General features: G+C 41.5%; 1 protein-coding gene across 2 annotated transcripts in view; it reads left to right on the top strand.

The window, feature by feature from the left end:
- LIMA1 (LIM domain and actin binding 1) overlaps positions 1-21,044 on the top strand; it is a 50,115-nt gene that overhangs the window by 11,569 nt on the left and 17,502 nt on the right. The window contains exons 2-4 of one of the 2 annotated variants that reach the window (XM_073662790.1): positions 482-607; positions 9,360-9,405; positions 18,152-18,550. In XM_073662790.1, the coding sequence (XP_073518891.1) occupies positions 492-607; positions 9,360-9,405; positions 18,152-18,550 (561 nt within the window). In that variant the 5' untranslated portion in view covers positions 482-491. The remainder of the gene's footprint in view (positions 1-481; positions 608-9,359; positions 9,406-18,151; positions 18,551-21,044) is intronic. The other variant, XM_073662796.1, reaches the window with a different exon arrangement.

Below are 21,044 nucleotides of genomic sequence, written 5' to 3' on the forward strand. Positions count from 1 at the left end.
ATCAAACTTTTTCGCAGAGCACGTACCCATTAAGGTCTATGGAGCTGTTCACTTTTGATCCGAGTCATGTATCAAATTCATTGATACAATTCTGAATCCATGATAAACATTTTGATGGATGTGAGTAGTTTTGGTTGCTTATTGTTTTTGGAAGGAAGTGGGGTGGGAACTCTTGTGATCTAAAGTTGAGTTTACAGATTGAAGTGTAGTTTCTTTTATGGTAAAACGATGCCCTCCTAAGGACTGCGCCTATAGGTATTTGATATGTAAACCTGGAATCTGTTAATTCTCTTCTAAACATGAGTTTGCAAGTGTCCGTGGCTTCACCCGATGAGGCTGCCAGTTCATTGTGCAAGACTGTTCCAGGCGCCTCGCTTCATCTATAAATAAATAACTTGCAGAAATTGCAGTCAGGACAAATTTCTGCTGTTACTTTTTGACTCGTTCTGCAAGATTAATAATAATCTTTATTTGACCCTAGGTCTCTTAACATGGACACTTCTGGGTTTAAAAGGGGTCAGTGGGCCTCCCAGTCCCTCCGCGTAACAGCGAGAGAGCTGTCTCTTGTCAAGCCGAAGAATGCTGCTATAATGGAGCGGTTCTCCAAGTAAGTTTTACTTCTTGATATACATCTTATTTTATTTTTATTTTTTTCAGTATGTAGAATTTTATACTTACAGCTGAGTGAAACGACGCAAGCTTTGGATTAGATGTACAAGTTTACCAGCTATTGTGCTGCGCATAGCTACAGAGTGGAGCTTTCTATGGACTCACCAATGTTCCTTTATTTGATTTATTGTGAACCACTGACCTTTCTGAATCGTCAAACACTTTCTGCTGGTTCACATTGAATAGAAGGGCTGAATCCTCATGAATAATAATAAAGTTCATTAAATGGCTGCTTCCGTTATGTGCAGCCTACTGAAATCTATAGGACTACCGTACCCTTGCCGTTATTTCTCTACGTTGTGTTTAAGCACCATCCCTCTTCCCTCGTGCAGCTTTTTATTTTTAAGACCTGAATGTGTTACCTCAATGCCACATCGTCCTTTTTACATATGATTGCTTCCTGTGTATTAGTAGACAACCATGCTGGCTGCATCACTGCGTCTTTATAGTGTTGATGGAAAGCAGTCACCCAGCTTCCTAGTGTATCTAGCAATATTGCCGTTCAGCAGCCCTGTGTAAACAGGAGATATGTGCACTTGTTGGTCCATTTGTTCTGAGCGCAGAAAATGTTATAGATCAATCTGTGCACATAAAACATTGTTGGACTGTAAAAAAAAAAAGAAACTGACCTTTTAAACCAGCACAGATTAGCTTGCAAGTAGCTGTTTGTCGTTGTTTAATGGGCTGATAATATTGAGACTATACACCATTCATTCAGAAGCTGTCTACTTCAGTGGTATTTAGTGCAATGGGTGGCTTTTGACTTATCCTCGTGCCAATCTGCAGCATTTTGTAGACTAATATACTTTACTGTATATAACAAGCTATCGGGGTAACCACCAGATTAATCACATTTTTTTTAGCAAGATAGTTAAAATATAACAGTTATTAGATATGTATAAAAATTATCTTTCAAGTAAAAAAAAAACCCAATAAGGGCAAAATAGTGAACCCTGGGTCTTCTGAAATTACCAACAATAATTTATGATGGTGTATACATGCGAACCACACCTCAACATGTCAAAAGCCAAATGTGTAGGGTTTAGAAAATAAATAAATAAATAAAAAAAAAAAAAAAAAAAAAAAAATCAACCTCCATTCATCCAGAGCATTGAGTTAAACACTACCTTTGCTAGTTTCAATTGGCATTTATAGTAATAACAATATATAGGGACACCATATATGCGCTCAAAACAGCTAGGTGTACAAAAGAACCTCCCATATGCCTTTAAACACAAAAGGTACCATGGATTATACAATAGAATCCCACATGACCTCTATTCAAAAAGGTACCGTGGATTATGTCAGGGAAAATCAAAAAAGCCCCACTGAAAGATTCCTTCGGGTTATTGTTATATCAAACAAACTGAAACCATCTCACCCAATCCTAAAGTGCATCATGGCTTGATTCATCCTGGTGAAATGTCATCCTAAAATTCATGACCAAAACATACTGGAGGTATCCTGCTCCCAACGCGTTTCCTCCTAAAGTAGATTCATCAGGGGAGACTGAAAAGGGGGGCTGAGGGTCTCCACCATTTCAATCAGCCTTTATCCTCCTTTCAAAAGACCTCCAGTATGGTTTGGTCATGAATTTTAGGATGACATTTCACCAGGATGAATCAAGCCATGATGCACTTTAGGATTGGGTGAGATTGTTTCATTTTGTTTGATATAACAATAACCCGAAGGAATCTTTCAGTGTGGCTTTTTTGATTTTCCCTGACATAATCCACGGTACCTTTTTGAATAGAGGTCATGTGGGATTCTATTGTATAATCCATGGTACCTTTTGTGTTTAAAGGGCATATGGGAGGTTCTTTTGTACACCTAGTTGTTTTGAGCGCATATATGGTGTCCCTATATATTGTTATTACTATAAATGCCAATTGAAACTAGCAAAGGTAGTGTTTAACTCAATGCTCTGGATGAATGGAGGTTGATATTTTTTTTCTAAACCCTACACATTTGGCTTTTGACATGTTGAGGTGTGGTTCGCATGTATACACAATCATAAATTATTGTTGGTAATTTCAGAAGACCCAGGGTTCACTATTTGGCCCTTTTTTGGGGTTTTTTACTTGAAAAATATAACATTAGATATGTCTAAAAATTTTAACTTTCTTGCTAAAAAAATAATATACATTACTGTACAAAAGTTTTTAGCAGGTGTGGTAAGAATGCATTAAAAAATATAGAAGTGTTAATGGTTTGTATTTTGGTTGTTAAAAATGGTGAACTAAAAAGAAATCTGAATCAAATCAATATTTGGTGTGATCACCGTTTTCCTTCAAACAGCATCAATTCTTCTAGGTCCACTTGCACACAGTTTTTGAAGGAATTCTTCAGAATGATTGCTCCAAACATCTTGAAGAACTAAGCACAGATCTTCTATGTATGTTAAATTCTGCAATTCATTGTCTGATTTAACCCCACCCAGACTCTATAATGTGTATTAGGGCTCTATGGGGGCCATATCACTTTCAGGACTCCTCGTTCTTCTTTATGCGAAATGTAGATCTTAAATCCTGCTGACAGGTTCTCTTTATCACTATAGTAAATGTATGGCCATAATGGCACCATCATACTGATTAAATTGATACTTTTGTTGAAGGAACCCATTCACTGGTTCTTTTGTAGTCATGGCTTCAAATTTTTTACTGACTACTAGGGATGAGCGGACCCGTGAAAGCTTGCACCCCATATAAATCAATAGGGATCCGAAATTTGGAGCTGGAAAATTCTCTCTCCCGCTGCGGACTCCCAAACTGTAAGGAGAAATCTCGATCTGCACATGTGCTGACTCGGGTGCCATTTTATTGAAGACCAGATGTGGAATCTCACACTGCATGCGCCGCCCACACAATGATAGCGGTGCGAGTTTTCAAAACTGAGGTAGTTCACTGAATAATCAGTGACATGTAGAAATACAGGAGGCAGGCGGAGGGGCTGGAGCAGGAGACCAAACCCATCTAGGCCTGCCCCTGTGCACAGAAGACGTCATCAGAAGAAAATGTAAAACCACAGTACGGTATAACAAATCTTTAGAAATGATAGTTGCCCTTTCTTAAGCATTTGACTCCAGCACCTGAATATACAATACTTTTTGTCCCATGGCTCCATGATTTTTAATTTGGGTAATCCACATCCTCCCATACAATCAGCCCTAATGTTGGCGCCTGAGCTGTGTAATTTGTGCAGTCAGAAGGCCACTGTAGCAGAAGCCATATATTTAGTGCCAAGAACGTCATCAGATCCAGTCATATGTAGTCAGAAAAGTCTTTACTCCTTTGGGAAGGGGAGGCTTTCTTGCTTGGTAGTGACGAGATGTGATCCAGTGCTTGGCCTGTGACTTGTGTGAGCGATCACAATCTGTGCACAGGAGAATATTCGCTATATGTCAGCATTATGAAGCACGTCTGTGCACAGGTGCTGTTTATAGCATGTGTGATCCGGTTACCGATAAGGAAAGCTTGTCCTCCTGTTCTAGTACATGGAGGCAGGTAGCATCTTGCCTTAAACACCCTTGGGAAAATTATTCAGGTTCCTCTTGAGAAATCAATGAACCCTTCCCAGAATATAGGAAGCTGCACCTCTTTCTATCGTCAGAGGGTCATTATGTTACTGGAGGGTAAAACAATTTGGTTTAAGAACCAGAAAATCTAAATCTTTAGTGAGACTTGTCGACCACTCTGTGGTAGCCATCTAGGGTAACATTGGCCCATCTAAAAAAAACCTACCCAGTTGGGTATTCTGATCTCGTATATGTGGTAGCCATCTAGGGTAACATTGGCCCATCTAAAAAAAACCTACCCAGTTGGGTATTCTGATCTCGTATATGTGGTAGCCATCTAGGGTAACATTGGCCCATCTAAAAGCCCCGTACCCAGTTGGGTATTCTGATCTCGTATATGTGGTGCTGTTTCCGAGTGCACAAGGAGATTCCATATCGAGTCCTTTTAGACAAGAATTTTACCGTGAATGGAAAACAATCACCTAGAACATTCCAGTGTTGGCCAAGCATGTAAGGCGTCCATGATTTGAGGCCGCTTGCACACTGCATATTTATTTTACCCCATTACTGTTTTACTCGTCTAGCTAATACTGGTTATCTCACACTACGGAAGTTAATTATTCCCTGACTTTCTCATTATGGTTACCTATTGCAAACTTTATAATGTGCAAAATATCTTACGGGAGGTAAAGAACAGATTTTCATATAAGGACACTACTGAAACTTACTAGCACATGTAGACCAGCCAGTAATCTGTGAACACTAAGCCATCGGCCCATCTCAATAGGCCGGTTATCGCCTGAAATGCTTATTCTTTGGGTGTGATTATTGGGTGACGTTAAAAATCATCAGCAGAACATCGTCCCGTGTAATCAGGAGATGGACTGCCTATAACCTGACACACCAAACCGAGCTGGTTTACAGTATATCTTTTGCACTCAGACTTGGTTTCCTATTTTATAGGGACCATTGCAAAAACTATACTACATGGTGCTGCTGACAGGCAAAAAGACACAATGCCTTAGTCTGGAGAATGAGGATCTATAAGAAAGGAGCACTTTCATGAAGACCATACTTCAAATACCAGATCTATACTCCTCCCCTACAAGCCTGAAGTGGGTGCTGCTGTGTCAGGGTAGTTTTCATACTGGGGACCTTGAGCTGTTCTTGTATTGTGTGAATGGACACCATGTAATGCTACGTTTCCCATGCCACTGTCTGACTTCCTTGTGGAAATCTTTCTGCGCACAGGCCCTGAGGAAACTCTGTTCTCACTTAGGGGCCGGATTTTCAAAGGGTTTTTTTTTTTTTTTTTTTTTTTTTGACATCTGTACAAAACCAGTACCAGGGGGAAAAAAATGTAAAAAAACAAAGCTTCTCCTATAGTTTGCAGTGTTAAACATGTACAGCACACGGAGGGCATCTGTGTGCTGTAAGTGTTTTACACTGACCTGTAGACTTCGATTTGCCCTTGTCAGTTTTTACCGGCAGTATGGATGACATGTCTGTGTGGTTTACACTGATATACGGTCCGTGGAAAAGAGAAGAAAAAAAATACGGACATTTGCACAGCAGCATAGGTTATAATAGTTACATGTGGCATCTGTTTGGGGAAAACAAAAAAAAAAAACCCAAAAAAAACCTGATATCACACATACTGCAAACAGACATATGGAGGAGGCCTTAAAGAGAAGGTGTGACAAGAATTTGGCTACTGGTTTCCAGAAACAGTGTTACTACTTTGCTCTTATTGCGATACAATGTCTTATTCCAGAAAAACTAATTTGTGTACAAAAAAGCATGGATGTTAAAGGGGTTGTCCACTACTCACAACTGCTTCTCAATCACTAGATTCCCCCATATAAAATAGCAGTTACTCTCCTCTGGTGCGTCATTCCAGCTATGTTGGTGCTTGGCATCCAAGGGGCTCGCTTGACATAATCATCAGGCGCTTCACTCACTTATTCTGGGTTACAGCTGAGGTAATGACTGTTGTGCTCACTTCCTATGGATCTTTGTTTTGTTGAAAGGAAGTGAGTGAAAAGACTGCTGACTGGCTGCAGGGTTTGCATGACATAATGTCATGTGAGTCCTGGGAGACAATGTGCTGACATCGTTGGAATGGCACCTGCACTGGAGGAGAGTACATGCTGTTATTTTTCATGGGGTAGTGGACTACTCCTTTAAGATCTGTGGACAGGACATGGATCTCCCAGGGAGTCTACTTCAAAAGTTTTTTTAAATGTAAAAGGGGGTATTACCAGTGTGAGACATGTAATGACTGACAGTCTGCTCTCCTTATCTCTTTGCATATCTGTGTGTGATTACAATGGATGCAGTAAAGAAAAGCTGAGCTTTATCTTATTACAAGCCTCTGGAGCTTTCCTCTCATAGTGCTGTCAGCTCTGCTCTAGAGCTGTGCTTTACTGCAACTAAGACTATTTCCGCTTCAATCTCCCAGACAGCCAGTGTTTGGGGAGGGCAGTACAGCTGATGTGACGCACTATGAGCAGAGCTACAACTGCACATGTTTGTAACGAGGCAAAGCTCAGCTCAGCTGTAGTCGTCGTGCTGAAAGTCTGCTCTTCTGCTATCGCACATCTGCAGTCATTACAGGTCATACTGGTAATGCCCTTTTTTCTATTTAAATTGAGCTTGGCAGATTCTATTAAGTCTTAAAAGCTCACTTGCATATTTAAAATATTTCTCTGGAATAAGACATCGGATTGCAACTATCAAGGTATCATTTTATTCAGCTTTCTAGGGCCTACATAGCCATATAGACGGCTTAGGAGGGTTGATCCTACTGACAGATTCCTCTTTGAAAAAGTTGTAAGGTACTGGCAGAAGGTTCAGTGTGTGAAAAGTGATATTCCTCTGGGGAAACTATAGCTGTTTGGGGTACAATGAGAATTCACCACAATGCGGTAATGGATGTCAGTTCCTTTTGAGGACCAGCATGTCAGTCAAGATTTTGTTGCTAATACAAAAATTTCTGGCTGTTTTCTGATTGCTATTCTTTTGGATCAGCATAAAAGTAAAGATTGGAAGTTACCTGTCATGATCTCTTAAACAATACCTGGGGAATAAAAAAAAAAAAAATCCTGGGACTTACCTGGTTTATCATTTTTTTAAGTTCCAGCATAAAGGTGTCCCTGTGAGGGAGGGGAATTTTACACTACAAACTATACAAGCTGAAAGTATCAGAAGAACTCTGCCATCACTACTTGTGAAACAGGATCCTTTTTGTGTATTGGGTTTTAATAAAATATATTTAAAACTCACCATTGATTCCATATAATATTCACTTATGTTAATTTTTTTTACAACTCCTTTCACCTTTGCACTGTATAGGGTACGATTCGCTGCATATTTTTTTTCATTTTTGCATCCGAACACTTCATTTACCATACATCTTGTTCAGATCTATCCCGGAAGTGGTCAGATATGGGATAGTAATTATCTATTTAGCATCAACATATTCCACAACACTTCACAATCCAGAGGGCACTTGTACAACCAAAATAAGACTTTATATGGTACCACATGATTGAACACCTACCAAGAGAAGTGAGGGCCCTGCTTCCAAGTTTACAATCTGAGGAAATGGGGGTGGTACAAAAAGTAAAGTGCTTGTCATTGATGGTCCAGCCATTGGTGTAATAATTGAGGGCATTCAGATAACATTGTGAACACGTCATCAGCCATCATCTGTACAAGGACCATGTGAAAACAGATTAGAGGATGGACTAGATTCTGGGGAAAATTTAGGAAGGGAGAACAGAGAATACAAAATGGGTAAGGTGATAGGCCTATTTTAAAGGAATGTCTCTTTTGTGGCACTTTTGAAACTGTAAATACTAGGAATTAACGGGATTGTCCAGGGTAGTTAATTCCAGAGAACTGGTGCAGCACAAGAGAAGTCCTTTAGTGGGAGGCTCAATTTGTAGAGCATGTTAGTCTAGGCCAGTGTTTCCCAAACCCCATCATCGCGGCCCCCCACACGTCATGTTTTCAGGATCTCCTTAGTATTGCACAGGTGAGAGAATTCCTAATGCCTTGATGATATTTCAATCACCTGTGTAATACTAAGGAGATCCTGAAAACATCACCTGTGGGAGGCCGTGAGGATGGGGTTTGGTAAACACTGGTCTAGGCTCACTAGTGAAATGGAGAGCACAAGTCGGTTAGTAGACAAATGAGGGAAGAGATGTAGGATGGTGCAGAACTTTAGAGTTTTGTAGGTAAGAGAAGACTTTATTGTACACTGTAGTGAACAGGCAGCTAGTGCAATGGCTGGCACAGGCTGGAGGCATCAGTATAGCAGCTGGACAGAAATGAGTCTAGCTTCGGTATTTAAAGTAGATAAGAGATGGGAGACTTTAGTAAGCGGGAGATCGATTTTAGTAGAGTTGCAGAAATCCAGATGCGTAAGAATGACAGTAAGTTTTTGCAGTGTCAAAGGAAAGTAAAGGTCTAATTCTAGAGAGAGTTTTGAGGTGCAGGTTGCATGAGTGGGTGATCAGCTATAGGGAATTAATAAAGTCCCAAGACGGTGAGCGTACTGCTTGGGAGTTATGGTAGAACAATTAAGGCAATCGCAAGTGTAGGTAGATTTAGTAGAGGGATGATGCTCAGGGAGTTCAATTTTTGACTTGTGATTATTTCAAATATAGGGAGGAGTCGAGGACATAATGTAAAAAAACATCAGGCAATCACTAGTATTTTGTAGTAATGCTGGGGTGGTGATCGGAGAATATTGTGTGTCATCAGCATAGAGATGGATAAACTATCAGCAGATTTGGTTGTCAGTACCAATAGGGGCAGTATATAGAGAGAAGGGACCTAGCCCTGATGAACCCCCAACAATAAGGGGAAGAGCTGGCTAATAATTTGGAGAAGGAAGGCTCTGCAAGGTAGGAGACCTAAGAGTGGTATGTTTGAGTTGATAGTGGATCGTTGGAGCAGGTGATCCAGTGTTAAATGCTACAGGGATCCGGGAGTAGTGACCATTTTATATTTAGCTGTTAGTAAATCATTTGACTGCAGGCTAGTTTCTCTAGTGTAAAGAGCAGACATTAAAAAAAAAATAAATAAAACACACTGAAAAAAAAAAAAGTGAAACCTTTAATATTCCAGTTAATCAGAGCAAGTACTTGTGTCCCTTCTCCTACAGATACCAGAAAGCTGCTGAGGAAGCCAACCAGGATAAGAAGAGACCTGTAAGTAACCTTCTGACCTTGCATATTAGCAGGTACTGATCAATCATGAGGGCATGGATCCATTCCTGCAGCTTGTGACTCCTGCCACTGAAATAACTCTGCACTTGAGATTGAATATGGCCTTTCCACCTTTTGTGAATTAGTGATCAGTAAAAGATAATTTTTTTTTATTTTTTATTTCCTTTACTTTACAGCCATCCACATGTAAACGATATGCAGCATTTTCTGGAAAGACTTGCTCTTGAGTCACAAAGGATCACTAATGCCTTCAGAGGGAATTTGTAACTTCATTCATGCAGCCCAAACCATGGGCAGTATAAATCCGAGTCTGGCAGCATGATTGCAGCCGGGTATGTGTTTCTCTGAAAGTCTTCAGCATTTCAGAGAACATGGTTAGAATATCCATCCAGAGAACAGACTAGTCCGGGTTTTCCCAGCTCCACTGCAGGTGATTGATAGATCTCTTCCATAGCAAGAATTTCTGAAACTCATCTAGCAGCGCTGGATCTTCTAACCATATATTCTCTGAAATACCAGCTGTACATGGCTATAATCTTGCAGCCTAGGTCTGATTCATGCAGACTGTGATTTGGGCAGCAAGAATCAGATGACAGGTTCCTTTTAAAGTTGAACCAAGGTTTTAAATAAAAAAAACAGTGGTGCTGTTCTTTTCTAATAAACTATATCCCATTGGCCCACAGGTTGGGGGGTATTGCAAATCAACCTTCACTTTATGGAGCTGACCTGCAATGCCAAACGCAGCCCATGGTTGGATGTGTATACCAAGGTCAATGGTATTCAGAAGTGTATACTTTACGATCACTTTTGGCCTGTTAGACCAAGTAATTGTCAGGGACTTACACTGAAATGGTTCAGTAGAAAAGCTCCAAACATAGCCACTAATGTCCATAGGCTCCATTACCCCTTTGTCCCCGTATACGATTAGTATGGAATAACGTAGTAGACTACATTAATTTATATAGCACTATTGGTATACTTTAGGAGTTGGACCTTTATGGGTACTGAATGAAAATATAAATGAATCTGTCAGAGACCTCCATTTAATAAATCAAATGGCAGCTATAAACCGGATGTCAATGGAGGATAAGTAAAGGTGCCCATACTCTTCCATATTGAGGGTGCCATGCGTGAGCACCCTGAGCTCGTGCATGTGTTCCCCCAATAGAGGGAGGATAATAATAGATCAGGCATGTTGCAATTCAGCATGTCTGACCTTCTTTCTTCTTACTGACAGTTACTCCCATACTTATTAAACCAATTTAACACATCCATGTTTCAAAGACTGACTGCCGATCTCTTGGACAAACTCCACAGCCTTGTATATATCTGAGGCTATTTGGACTTGCCACCAAGTACAGGCGCTTGGTGCACCCTTGGCGTGGTCAGACAATTTAAGTGCACCTTTCCCCCTACTTGTTTTCCCTCTATCTCCTCCTTCGGCCATTCCAAGGGTGTACCGAGCATCTGTACTTAATTTGGACAGTCATTCTGTGCTGACAGACGCCCCTTACACATCGCTGTCCACACTCAAACCATGAACGACTGTGTGAAACCAGCTTTTGATGGTTGACTGATCGCACTGAAATCTGCAGGGTCGGCTGACTCTGTTCTTGTCTATGGCTACCTTAGCTTCCTTGATTTTGGAAGCCTTGGACAATAATGTGAATTAAACTGTGCTAAATGTATCTTGTAATCCTTGTAAAATTATTAAACAAATTGAATATTAAATCTAACTTTTTTTTTTTCCCCTCCTATTGCAAGTATAATCCCCCATCTGTTCTGTGTGTTTTTTTTTTTTTTTTTTTTTTCTTTCTTTTTTACACACTGTGGTATTACACTGAACGCATTCATTCCTGGCGGATGTTCTGTACTTTAACCTAATGTCCTTTCTTCTGATTATCTTCATGGTTTGATCACACACGTTTTTCTTTTCTGTTAGCTTTCTACCCATATTTTCACTTTGCTTTTTATTTATTTATTTCCTCCAGATATATATCCAAGGAAGTATATTAACTGTAATGAACAGTCCAACACAAGCTTGTGTATTTTGGCATCTAATGAGCGTGTGCAGTGGACTTTGTGAAGGGAGGGGGAGTGGGGCCGCTGTGACATCACCTATTATGATTGGTGGATCTTGTTCTCAGCTGAGTATAGAAGGGTATGTGCACACGATGCAGAAATGAAGCAGAAAATTTCTGCATCATTGCTGCATCTCCCTGGCAGAAAAAACGCATGCAGATTGTGCATGCGTTTTTCCTGCAGAATACATGCGGATTCACATGCGTTTCCGCATGCAGATTGACAAGCGCTTTCCAAGCGATTTTAGCATCACTTGGAAAGTGCTTGACAACTAGGTCACACTATATAAATCCATGCAGACAGCATGGATTTATATAGTGTGACCCGAGAGAGTGTATATACTTACCTCCGATGGCCCGCGCTGTCCTGCTTTACACTCCGTTCTCCCGGCAACTTTGAATTGAAAGACCTGCCGACGTCAGCGTCACGTGACCCGTCCCATGACTCTGACGTCAGCGCAGGTCCTTCAACTCACTGCAAGTGCCGGGAACCAAGCAGGAGCGGTGCGCGGGCCGACAGATGGTGTATGTATATGTGTGTGTGTGTATATATATATATATATATATATAAATATAATATAAATTCTTGTTTTACAGCTTTTTTTTTTTTAATGGTACCTGGGTGTGGAGGAGACTCTCCTCTTCTCCACACTCGGGTACCATCCGCACATTAGAACGCGCCAATAACGCAAGTACAGATGCAGTCTTGTGGAATTGGCGCGTTCTAATGCAAGTCAATGGCGTCGAAAACGCCGCGTTTCCGCAAAATTAATTGACATGCTGCGGATTTTTGAGCGCAGCGTTTACGCTGCGGAAAAATCCGCATCATGGGCACAGCACATGCGGATTTCAATTGGGGAACATTGCTGCCCTTCTACCATGCGTTTTTAATGCGTTTCCGCAACTGCAAAAAACACCGCGGAAACGCATTAAATACGCATCGTGTGAACTCAGCATAATGCTGCCTGTGATAACACAGGGTCCATCATTCACAATGGGCGATATCAGTCTAAGGCTGGGTGCCCACGTAGCGTTTTTCAAGCGTTTATGCTGCGGAATTTCCGCAGCGTAAACGCTTGTTAAACGCTAGGTAATCCGCACCCCATGGTCCCCAAGGGGATTCCACATGTTCTATGCACATGCTGCGGATTTTTCCGCAGCGTTTATGCTGCGTACAAAAATCCGCAGCATGTCATTTAATTTTGCGGAAGTGCAGCGGAACTCCCGCCATTGACTTGCATAGAAACCGCGACTGTACATTTGTACAAGCGGCCTCTATGCGTCTCTGTGCCGATGTTACCCAGTTCTGGAGGAGAGGAGACTCTCATCCAGACCTGGGTACCATTGTACCTGTAAAAAAGAATAAAATAACAAAGTTATATTCACCTGTCCGAAGGCTTCTCTCTGAATGCCGGCATCGCTTGAGGACCTGCGGTGACGTCAGTCATGTGACCGCAGGCCCTTCACCGCTCTGTCTCGCGATATGCCGGCAGCCGGGAACCAGACAGGAACGAGCGCTGCAGCCACGCTGGGGCATCGGGGGTGAGTATAGCTTTATTTGTTTTAATTTTTACGGTTCACACTGTATAAATCCATGCTGTTTGCATGGATTTATATAGTGTGACCTAGTTGTCAAGCACTTTCCAAGTGATGCTATCGCCTGGAAAGCGCTTGTCAATCTGCATGCGGAAACGCATGTATTCTGCAGGAAAAACGCATGAACAATCTGCATGCGTTTTTTCTGCCAGGGAGATGCAGAAATGCTGCAGAAATTTTCTGCATCATGGGCACATAGTCTATCCGTCTACCTTCACCATGACCTATTCACAGCCTCACTAGATACTTCAATACAAAAGATAGTTGGGGTCTGACCATTGTGGATATATATAATATAATATATATGTATATGTGTGTGTTTCCTGAAACTATCTTTAAAAAAAAAAAAAAGAAAAGTGGCCAGTGTGAAAACTGCAAGATGTAGATACTGTATAATACAGAAAAAAAGATGTGAATTTATATAAGAATACATTTAAGACAAAAACCTCATTTAAACAGGTCAATTTTATGATGATGGCTTACGTTTAAAGCGATCGGTCACAAATTTAACAATGTAAGTCATACATTAACCCTTTAGTGACTAGTCCAAATTTTTCAGATCTGACGTGTTACTTTGTAGCAATAACTTGAAATGTTTAAACCTTTCCCATGTTTTTTTGAGGGGACATATGTATTACAAAACCCCCTCCCCCCCACAGAAGTAAGGTCATTTTAAAAACAGCCCCCCTCAGCATGTCCATAACTGCTGTCGGGTAGTTTATTAACCCTTCAGATGTTTTTCAGGAATTAATGCAAAGTGGCCTGACTGGGAAGAAAAATTGTATTTTCACCACTTAAGTATGGCTAACTTTTGAACAGGTCACTATAGCCGACAGACCCCCCAAGGCTGTTATTTCGAAGTGAATTTCTATGGCATCTGTCAGGACCGCACAATCATGATCTCAGGGTGCAGATGGGGTTAAAGAGGGAACCCTCACACTGTTAACCATCTAGATGCTGTAGTCACAATTGACAGCAGCATCTAAGGGGTTAAACATCCATGGTTAGTGCCAACACTGATGGTGACTGATACAGCAGGGTGTCCGCTATAGTGTACAGCTGCAGCATTTTGACCCCTTAAGTTTTATTGGTGGTTACTAAGGTGTTAATGTACATTATGAGTACACCAGTTTCTCAGGTCCAAGATCTATTTATGTTCATTATAGTTGCCTCTCTGACATGTATTTTCAGGGTGGAGTTAGAGGTAAATGCAAATTTTCATATCTGGTGCAGAAGTTTTTAAAATCCATGTCCGAGTGGCCCCATAATCCCCCAAGTGCTAATCAGGTCTGAGATGTGCTTAGTTATGTATGTATGTAGTTAGTATTGTGGAGTGGCTCTGGGCTTTGTGGGTATCCTTGGCGTTCTTTTTTACAAGTGCATTCTCTAATGTGACTAGATCCATGAACTGGATACCAGAGTACTGCTCAATAGGATCGCAGTCAAGCTATTAAGGGTGGATTTGTCAGCAAATTGCTGATGCCTTCCAATATCCTGCTGAATTTTTAATTGCGACCTGGAGCTACTATTTGGAAAACAAAAGTAAAGTTGCTGAATTTCTGTAAATTGTAGCTATAGATGTATTGTACATGTGGTTTCAGACCTGGCCTGCACCAGTAAAGTCTTGTACGGTAATGGTGGCTAGAGATGAGTGGACAGTCGTGCGACTCCGCTCCAGCATCCAGGTCACCTGGCAGCTAGACAGGAGGCACTTGACTCTCTACCTTCTGGCGTACCCGGCTCAGCATATTAGCAGGGCCTGGTGTGACATCAATATATTTATTTTACTAAAACAGCGCCATTAATTCCACAGCGCTGTACAGACATAATCACTGTCCCCATTGGGGCTCACAATCTAGATTCCCTATCAGTATGTCTTTGGAGTGTGGGTGGAAACCCACGTAAATACGGGGAGAACAAACTCCTTGCAAATGTTGTCCTTGGTGGGATTTGGTGCTAACCACTGAGCCATGTCATCTGTGCGATGTGGCGCATAGATGTCCTCTCCCCTGCCCAGCTAATCAAATCACTTACCTTCCGGAATAGCATTTGCATGCCTCTCATCTAGTTGCCAAATACCACTGACCAGCATGCTGGGCCGGAGTCTCACCAATGTATCCGCTCATAACTCTCGCTTTGCCCTATTGCAGTCTTCCGCACTTGTTGGTTGTACCCACAACTATCAAGTAATATGAAGCGTGAGACCTTGCAATTCTGTTCAGTATCATTACTTGCCAGAGAAATAAAATCCAGCCTCTGTGCCAGCATTTGCTCTGGTGGCTTAGTCAGTAATTCTATCCTATTTTGATGGTATTTCATCTGTAGCCTTTTTTCCCCCTGCTGTACATGCCTCTTTTCTAATGAACCTGGTGATGTTTCTGGACCTTCTCTTCTCCATTTTTTGAGATATGGTGCCCCCACCCCTTCCCTGTATAGAAATCTAGTCTATTTTTAGCCAAGTGGGTGTGGTTCTCAACTCTTTCCTATAGGAGTCTCCTTGATGACCACTCTTGGTTGGCTAAAAAGATTTAGATCAGAACAGAGGGGGCCATATCAAGAAGAGCGAGTCAGGGACAAAAATACAAAACACCATTTTTAAAAACTGCTGCATTTATACCAAGTAAACGTAAATCTTTATGGCCGCTGACAGGTTCACTATAAAGGCCTGTTCTCACTGTATGTGAGCAGAAAAATCAATTTTTTCCCTTATTCAGTGTGTATCACTTATACCCCCTCACAAACTATTTAATTGGCTGTTGTCAGGTGATAGGTGGTATTATGAACGTCTACTAGCTGAAAGATGGTTCTGATTATTGGCCTTAACCCTTGTCACCCCCTCTTGTTAGATAAGACTTTATCAAGGGAAGAGATGATGGGTCTTCTGATTACAGAGAAGCCATGGCTGAGATGACGAGAGCCCAACCTAAGTGTATAGGGCCACTGGAGGACGGCTCTGCATGAGGCCTTAGGAAGAAAAGCATGTCCTATCAAATTCCCCTGTTATAGGGTGACCTGCATGTGATTGCTGGTTAATGCCCTTTTTCTATTGTACTATTACTATGGCTGCAAGCAAGGGAACATAAGCTTTGGATTCCTGGTAGTTTCCCAGTCTGACATTTAATGAAGACTGTGGAAAACCCCTGCATGACACATGTCAGGAGCTTGCTGTTTTATCTCTTCTGAGAAATGGACCTTTCATCAGTAAGTCAGCATTGCCCCTAGAGCTGCTGAAAGCTAGGGGAGGCCATTGTACTGTACGTCTGATTTCTGACTAATCACCTGACATTATCACTTAGGCCGTCTGGTGAGGAGAGGTGACCGACATACCAGGGGTGGACGGCGGGTACGAGTAGGAGGACAGTGAGCCGTAATCCTGTAGAAACTGATTGCTTTAGAAGTGGCTTTTTTTTTTTTCTTATCTGATAACAAACGACTTGGGTGAATAAGATTTTCCTCTTCTAGGAATGCTGACCTTTTTAAGTCTGGGTTCGTTGATTTAATCAATGTTAAAAAGACACGCAAATCAGTAAGCCAAGAATCAAATCTTGAGCCAGATCATGGTCTCTAGTCTCCAAGAATAGGTGGCTATAGTAGGTGCCAGGGTAAGCTGGGCCCTAGTGCATGTAGGTAATGCAACATCATAACAGGCTTTCTGCTATGTAAATTAATTATACTCTTCTATACTTTAAAAAACTGAAAATAAAATGGGTCCAGGAGCTTAAAGCTGGCCTCTCCTCAAACTATAGACCAGCACTTTCTGATACTTATGAGTTTTCTTGTTCTAGGTGTTGCATCATTGCCTATAATGGGCAGATCAGTGTCAGCATACCCCGTGACCTGTTCTGGGGCTGCTATTGATACAAATGTGATGCTGTTTTGCACATGCATCAATAGGTTTGTGTTGGACACTTCACAAAGCAGGATTTTACCAATTTAGCACAACAGACTGAAATCTCTAGCGGTTATGCTCTGAGTTGTTCTTTTGGCAGCAGCTGAAGAGTCACAAGTTGTAGGTCTTTTCTCTAGAGTATGTCTTCCGGAGGGATACCCTCAGTGCCGGGGTGTATTCTACACTAGGAGACATACAGCCGGAGTTGGTCTTCGTATTCTGCTGCTACACTTTGCTTGCAATGCTTGCGGTTACAGTCCGGTTAAATCTCCTCCTTTTTGGTGGTCTTGCTGTTTGCGTCTTATACTGAAACATGGTGCTGTCTCTTTGCCATGTAATAAGGTGAGAGACTTAGGGTTACAATCCAGATATAGCTGCTAATCACCTCTAAGTCTATAAAGCCTGACAGGCTGTCGCTGCGGCTACACTCCTGGATGCTCCTCCGGGCAGAGGCCGCAGTCATGCAGCGAAAACAGGTATACAGTCTGTTGTAATTTTTTGGGCATGCTGAAGTCTACCCCAATTTTTGCACTTTTATTCCATGCCCATTGGTTTCTCGTGCTGTAGCCTAGGCAGTAATCTCTTGCCCACATCATGGCAGCTTAATATCTCCTCTGAAATTCTGCTTTGATCAGTGTCTTAATTGCCCACTTACTCTTATCTATGCATGTCTAAATTAAAGCTTTCCTTGCTTGCCACAGATTCTTAATCTTTTCTTGATTACATTTGACACCGATTTGTTACAAGTATTTTTGTGTTTTGATCGCAAATGTTTCTGTTGTCAGCATAAACAAGACTGCAAAAGTGAACAAAAGTAACTTCATTGACTTTTTTTTTCTTTCCCATTTCATCTCATGGCTTCTTCCTTGTTACATGAGTCACTTTCTCATCATTTTTTGCCTTGTTCTTCCCATCTGTTTGCCCATATAAGGATATCCTCCTTTTTTTCCCTTAAACTTCCTGCCCGATCATTCCTCCGCCTCTTATTCCCCCTGGGCTTAAATGCTTTTTCTTTTTTTTTTTTTTTTTTCTACATGTGGCATAGACCAAAATTTTCTAAGCAGCTGTCTGGATGTGGATCTGCTGTCTGTTGCAGACTTTTTTTTTTTTTTCCTGACTTAGACGGCCACTTCCTTACTCACCCACTTTATGTTCTCTCTAGAACACAGAAACTCTTCCGTCCTCTTTTAATCGAGGATCCCTGAGCGTGTTAAGGAAGAAGTGGGAGATCCCTGGTCCTGTTGCTCGGACAGAAATTAAGCACAGTAGCAGTTTTGCTATAAGGCAAAGAGTAAGCAGTCCTAGGACTGAAACGGTCCCTGTTGACCACTCTGAGGTCTCGACTACCAAGATCCACTCTCCGGTGAAGGAACAAAGCCGCTTCCGCTATCCCAGTGCCTCAGAACTTCATTCTTCCTCCACTGAGGTTGTAAGCATGGAACAAGATTTGGAGACTGTAAAGCTGGACACTCCTGAGCCTTCTCCTAAGATTGAGAAGTTTAATGTCCCTTTAAACAGCCTGAAGATGATGTTTGAGAAGGGTGACGCTGCCAACCATAAGGTAAGATGGGAGCAGAAAGTACTAATGCCCCTAGGGCATTTATTGTGATTCCCCTCATCTGAGCTGTTGCTTTTGTGACAGATGGGCCGGCTATCTCACCAGTGCCGTGTACTGGCCATCTGATCAGTCAACGCTTGTCTGTACTTGCCAAACCTTTCTGTGAGCTTATACAGCTGTCCAGGGCTGCACAGGAACACACAAGTTTTTCTACTAAATCGTCTTCCTGGCTACACAGATCACTACTCATCTCCTGCTGAAAGCCAGTTTCTGTTGAACTACAACCCCCAGTATAATTCCTGATGTGTCGCTGTTGACTTGGTGTAGAAGTGACTGGTTATGAGTCCCCGGCCTCCCCCCATTCTCCTGTGGTTTCTGTAGCTGCTCTAAGGAGATTACTCTTACTGTAAAACATCCCTGTCTGCGGTAAACTTCCACCTGGTGGGAATACGGACGTGTCAGCACTTTGGGAATGAATCGGTGTGCATGAGCCCTGTGACCAGGAAGCTGCCGGACTGTGATCTCACTTTTCTTTTCCTGGGTCTTTAAAGCACTTTGGATGGAAAAGTGTTTAGATAGATATATATATTGTGCCATCGCTCTATAATTTGCTTTAACACCAGCAAATTCTTTCATATGTAGCAAGCGCTCTTGTAACATGTGGAAAGGCCAAATGCCCTGCAATACAATGCAGAACAGTCATGATCTGCCATATACCATTGAGTCTATAAATGCAATAATGCGATATATATACAGGATGTGTGTATATACTATAATGGGGATCTGTGATCTATACATGGTCTCAGTAGCTCAGCATGGGATAATATGGCTATACATTGGCCACTTTTATGCCGTAGGCACAACGTTTCATACTTTTATTATAGTGGATTTATCAACCCTAAAGTCTTGTCATGTGGCTAACAAATCTAGTCAACTGTTTTGGGGAAAATTGGGATGACGTCGGACTATATAGTAGATCTTAGGAGTTGTCGTCCAGCTTTCCCAGACTCCAGAGTGATTCTCTAGTAATGCATGCTTTGCTTTCAGGAAAGCATATCACTGAGGTATCTTGTAAGTCTGGTTTGACAGATCATATATTAGCCATATTGGTTGTCACTGGGCTTAACCAGAAAGAAATGTGTTAAAAGCTGCATGTTTTTAACTTGCCCAAGAAGGGCAACTCCAGTCCTGCAGTTCCCATAACTTTATTCTTTTGGTGGGATCTTCAGTACTTTGTTCAGCCTTTAGCAGTACATTAAAATCGGATGATTTTGTAAAATTGAAATTAATCCTTTTCCAGAAAAAAAAGCTGGCTGCAGTGTTCTTTAGCAGCGGTGGGCAATTGGATTTTCCAAAATAATGAGTAACTGCGACTACTGTGGAGGGGCAAACCAAAAGGCTGAACTTGATTGTGATCATCATTCCTGGAGATGCCATTCCCACCCCATGCCCTGGTTTATTATCACAATAACCATCCCTCGGATGCCGTAGGCCATAATTTACCTTGGTCTGTTTCAGGAAGTCCATAAAGTCCGCCCTCATGATCCTTCTTGTATATTTTAGATCTCATGTACTAAGAATTGCCTGTAACATTCACGCATGTAATAGTAGCAATAAGGCGCTGTGTGTGTTAATTTGCATAAAAAAAAGCTGCTTTTTGTAGTACCAGAGCACATTCACACTGACCAGTTCAGGCAAAACTCGCTTGGTTAACACTATTTTGATCATAGTGTAAAAGCCATCACAAGGTGTACCCAATCAGGACTGTCCTGTCCTTACCAATTGGGTACACCTTGACGTGGTGGGATGTCTTTTATGCTTTTTTGATCAAAATGGTGTCAATGAAGTACCATATGTTATTTGTGTAGCATTTACTATTTATTTACCAGAGTATTTATTCCCTTACCCATTTTTTTTTTCTTTTCCTGACTGAATTGGAAAACTGCAGCATTTTTTTTAAATCTGCAGGATGCCAATTCTTTCTGCGTTTTTTTTTTTTTCTTCAAACACAACTTGGTGCAATAAAAAATAAGTTTGAGGTATGTGTATATCTAATATAGCTATTCTTCTGCAAAAACTACTTTTTTGTAAGCTGCTTCTTTACTGTCAATAGAGCAGATTTTACCTGCAGGGAAAAAAACAAACAAACCCCTTTTTATGAAAACCTGGCTTAACTGTAATTTTAGCCATTGGAGAAAGTTCGGGTCTCATGATTTGAGTGAACAGGATCATGTATACCTAATGGTTGTCAGTTTGTTACAAGAGCTGTATTCGGCCTGGTCTCTGCTGTAAAAACTGCTGCGTAAACCTGTAAATTTTCCCTTGGGTATTGCGCTCCTTTCATGTTGAAGTGAAAATGAAACTTTGGTCTTTTTTCCCCTTTAAATCAGGCAAGAGTCGGTTAGTGATAAAGCAGATGTGGAGCGGTCATAGGTTAACCAGGCATAGCCCATTCCCAGCATGCCTGCCTTCTGATAAGAGATTCCTTGCAGGATTA

The sequence above is a fragment of the Phyllobates terribilis genome, unplaced genomic scaffold, assembly GCF_046119375.1.
Source record: "Phyllobates terribilis strain yellow unplaced genomic scaffold, ASM4611937v1 Scaffold_2__4_contigs__length_985480577, whole genome shotgun sequence".
NCBI lineage: Eukaryota > Metazoa > Chordata > Amphibia > Anura > Dendrobatidae > Phyllobates > Phyllobates terribilis.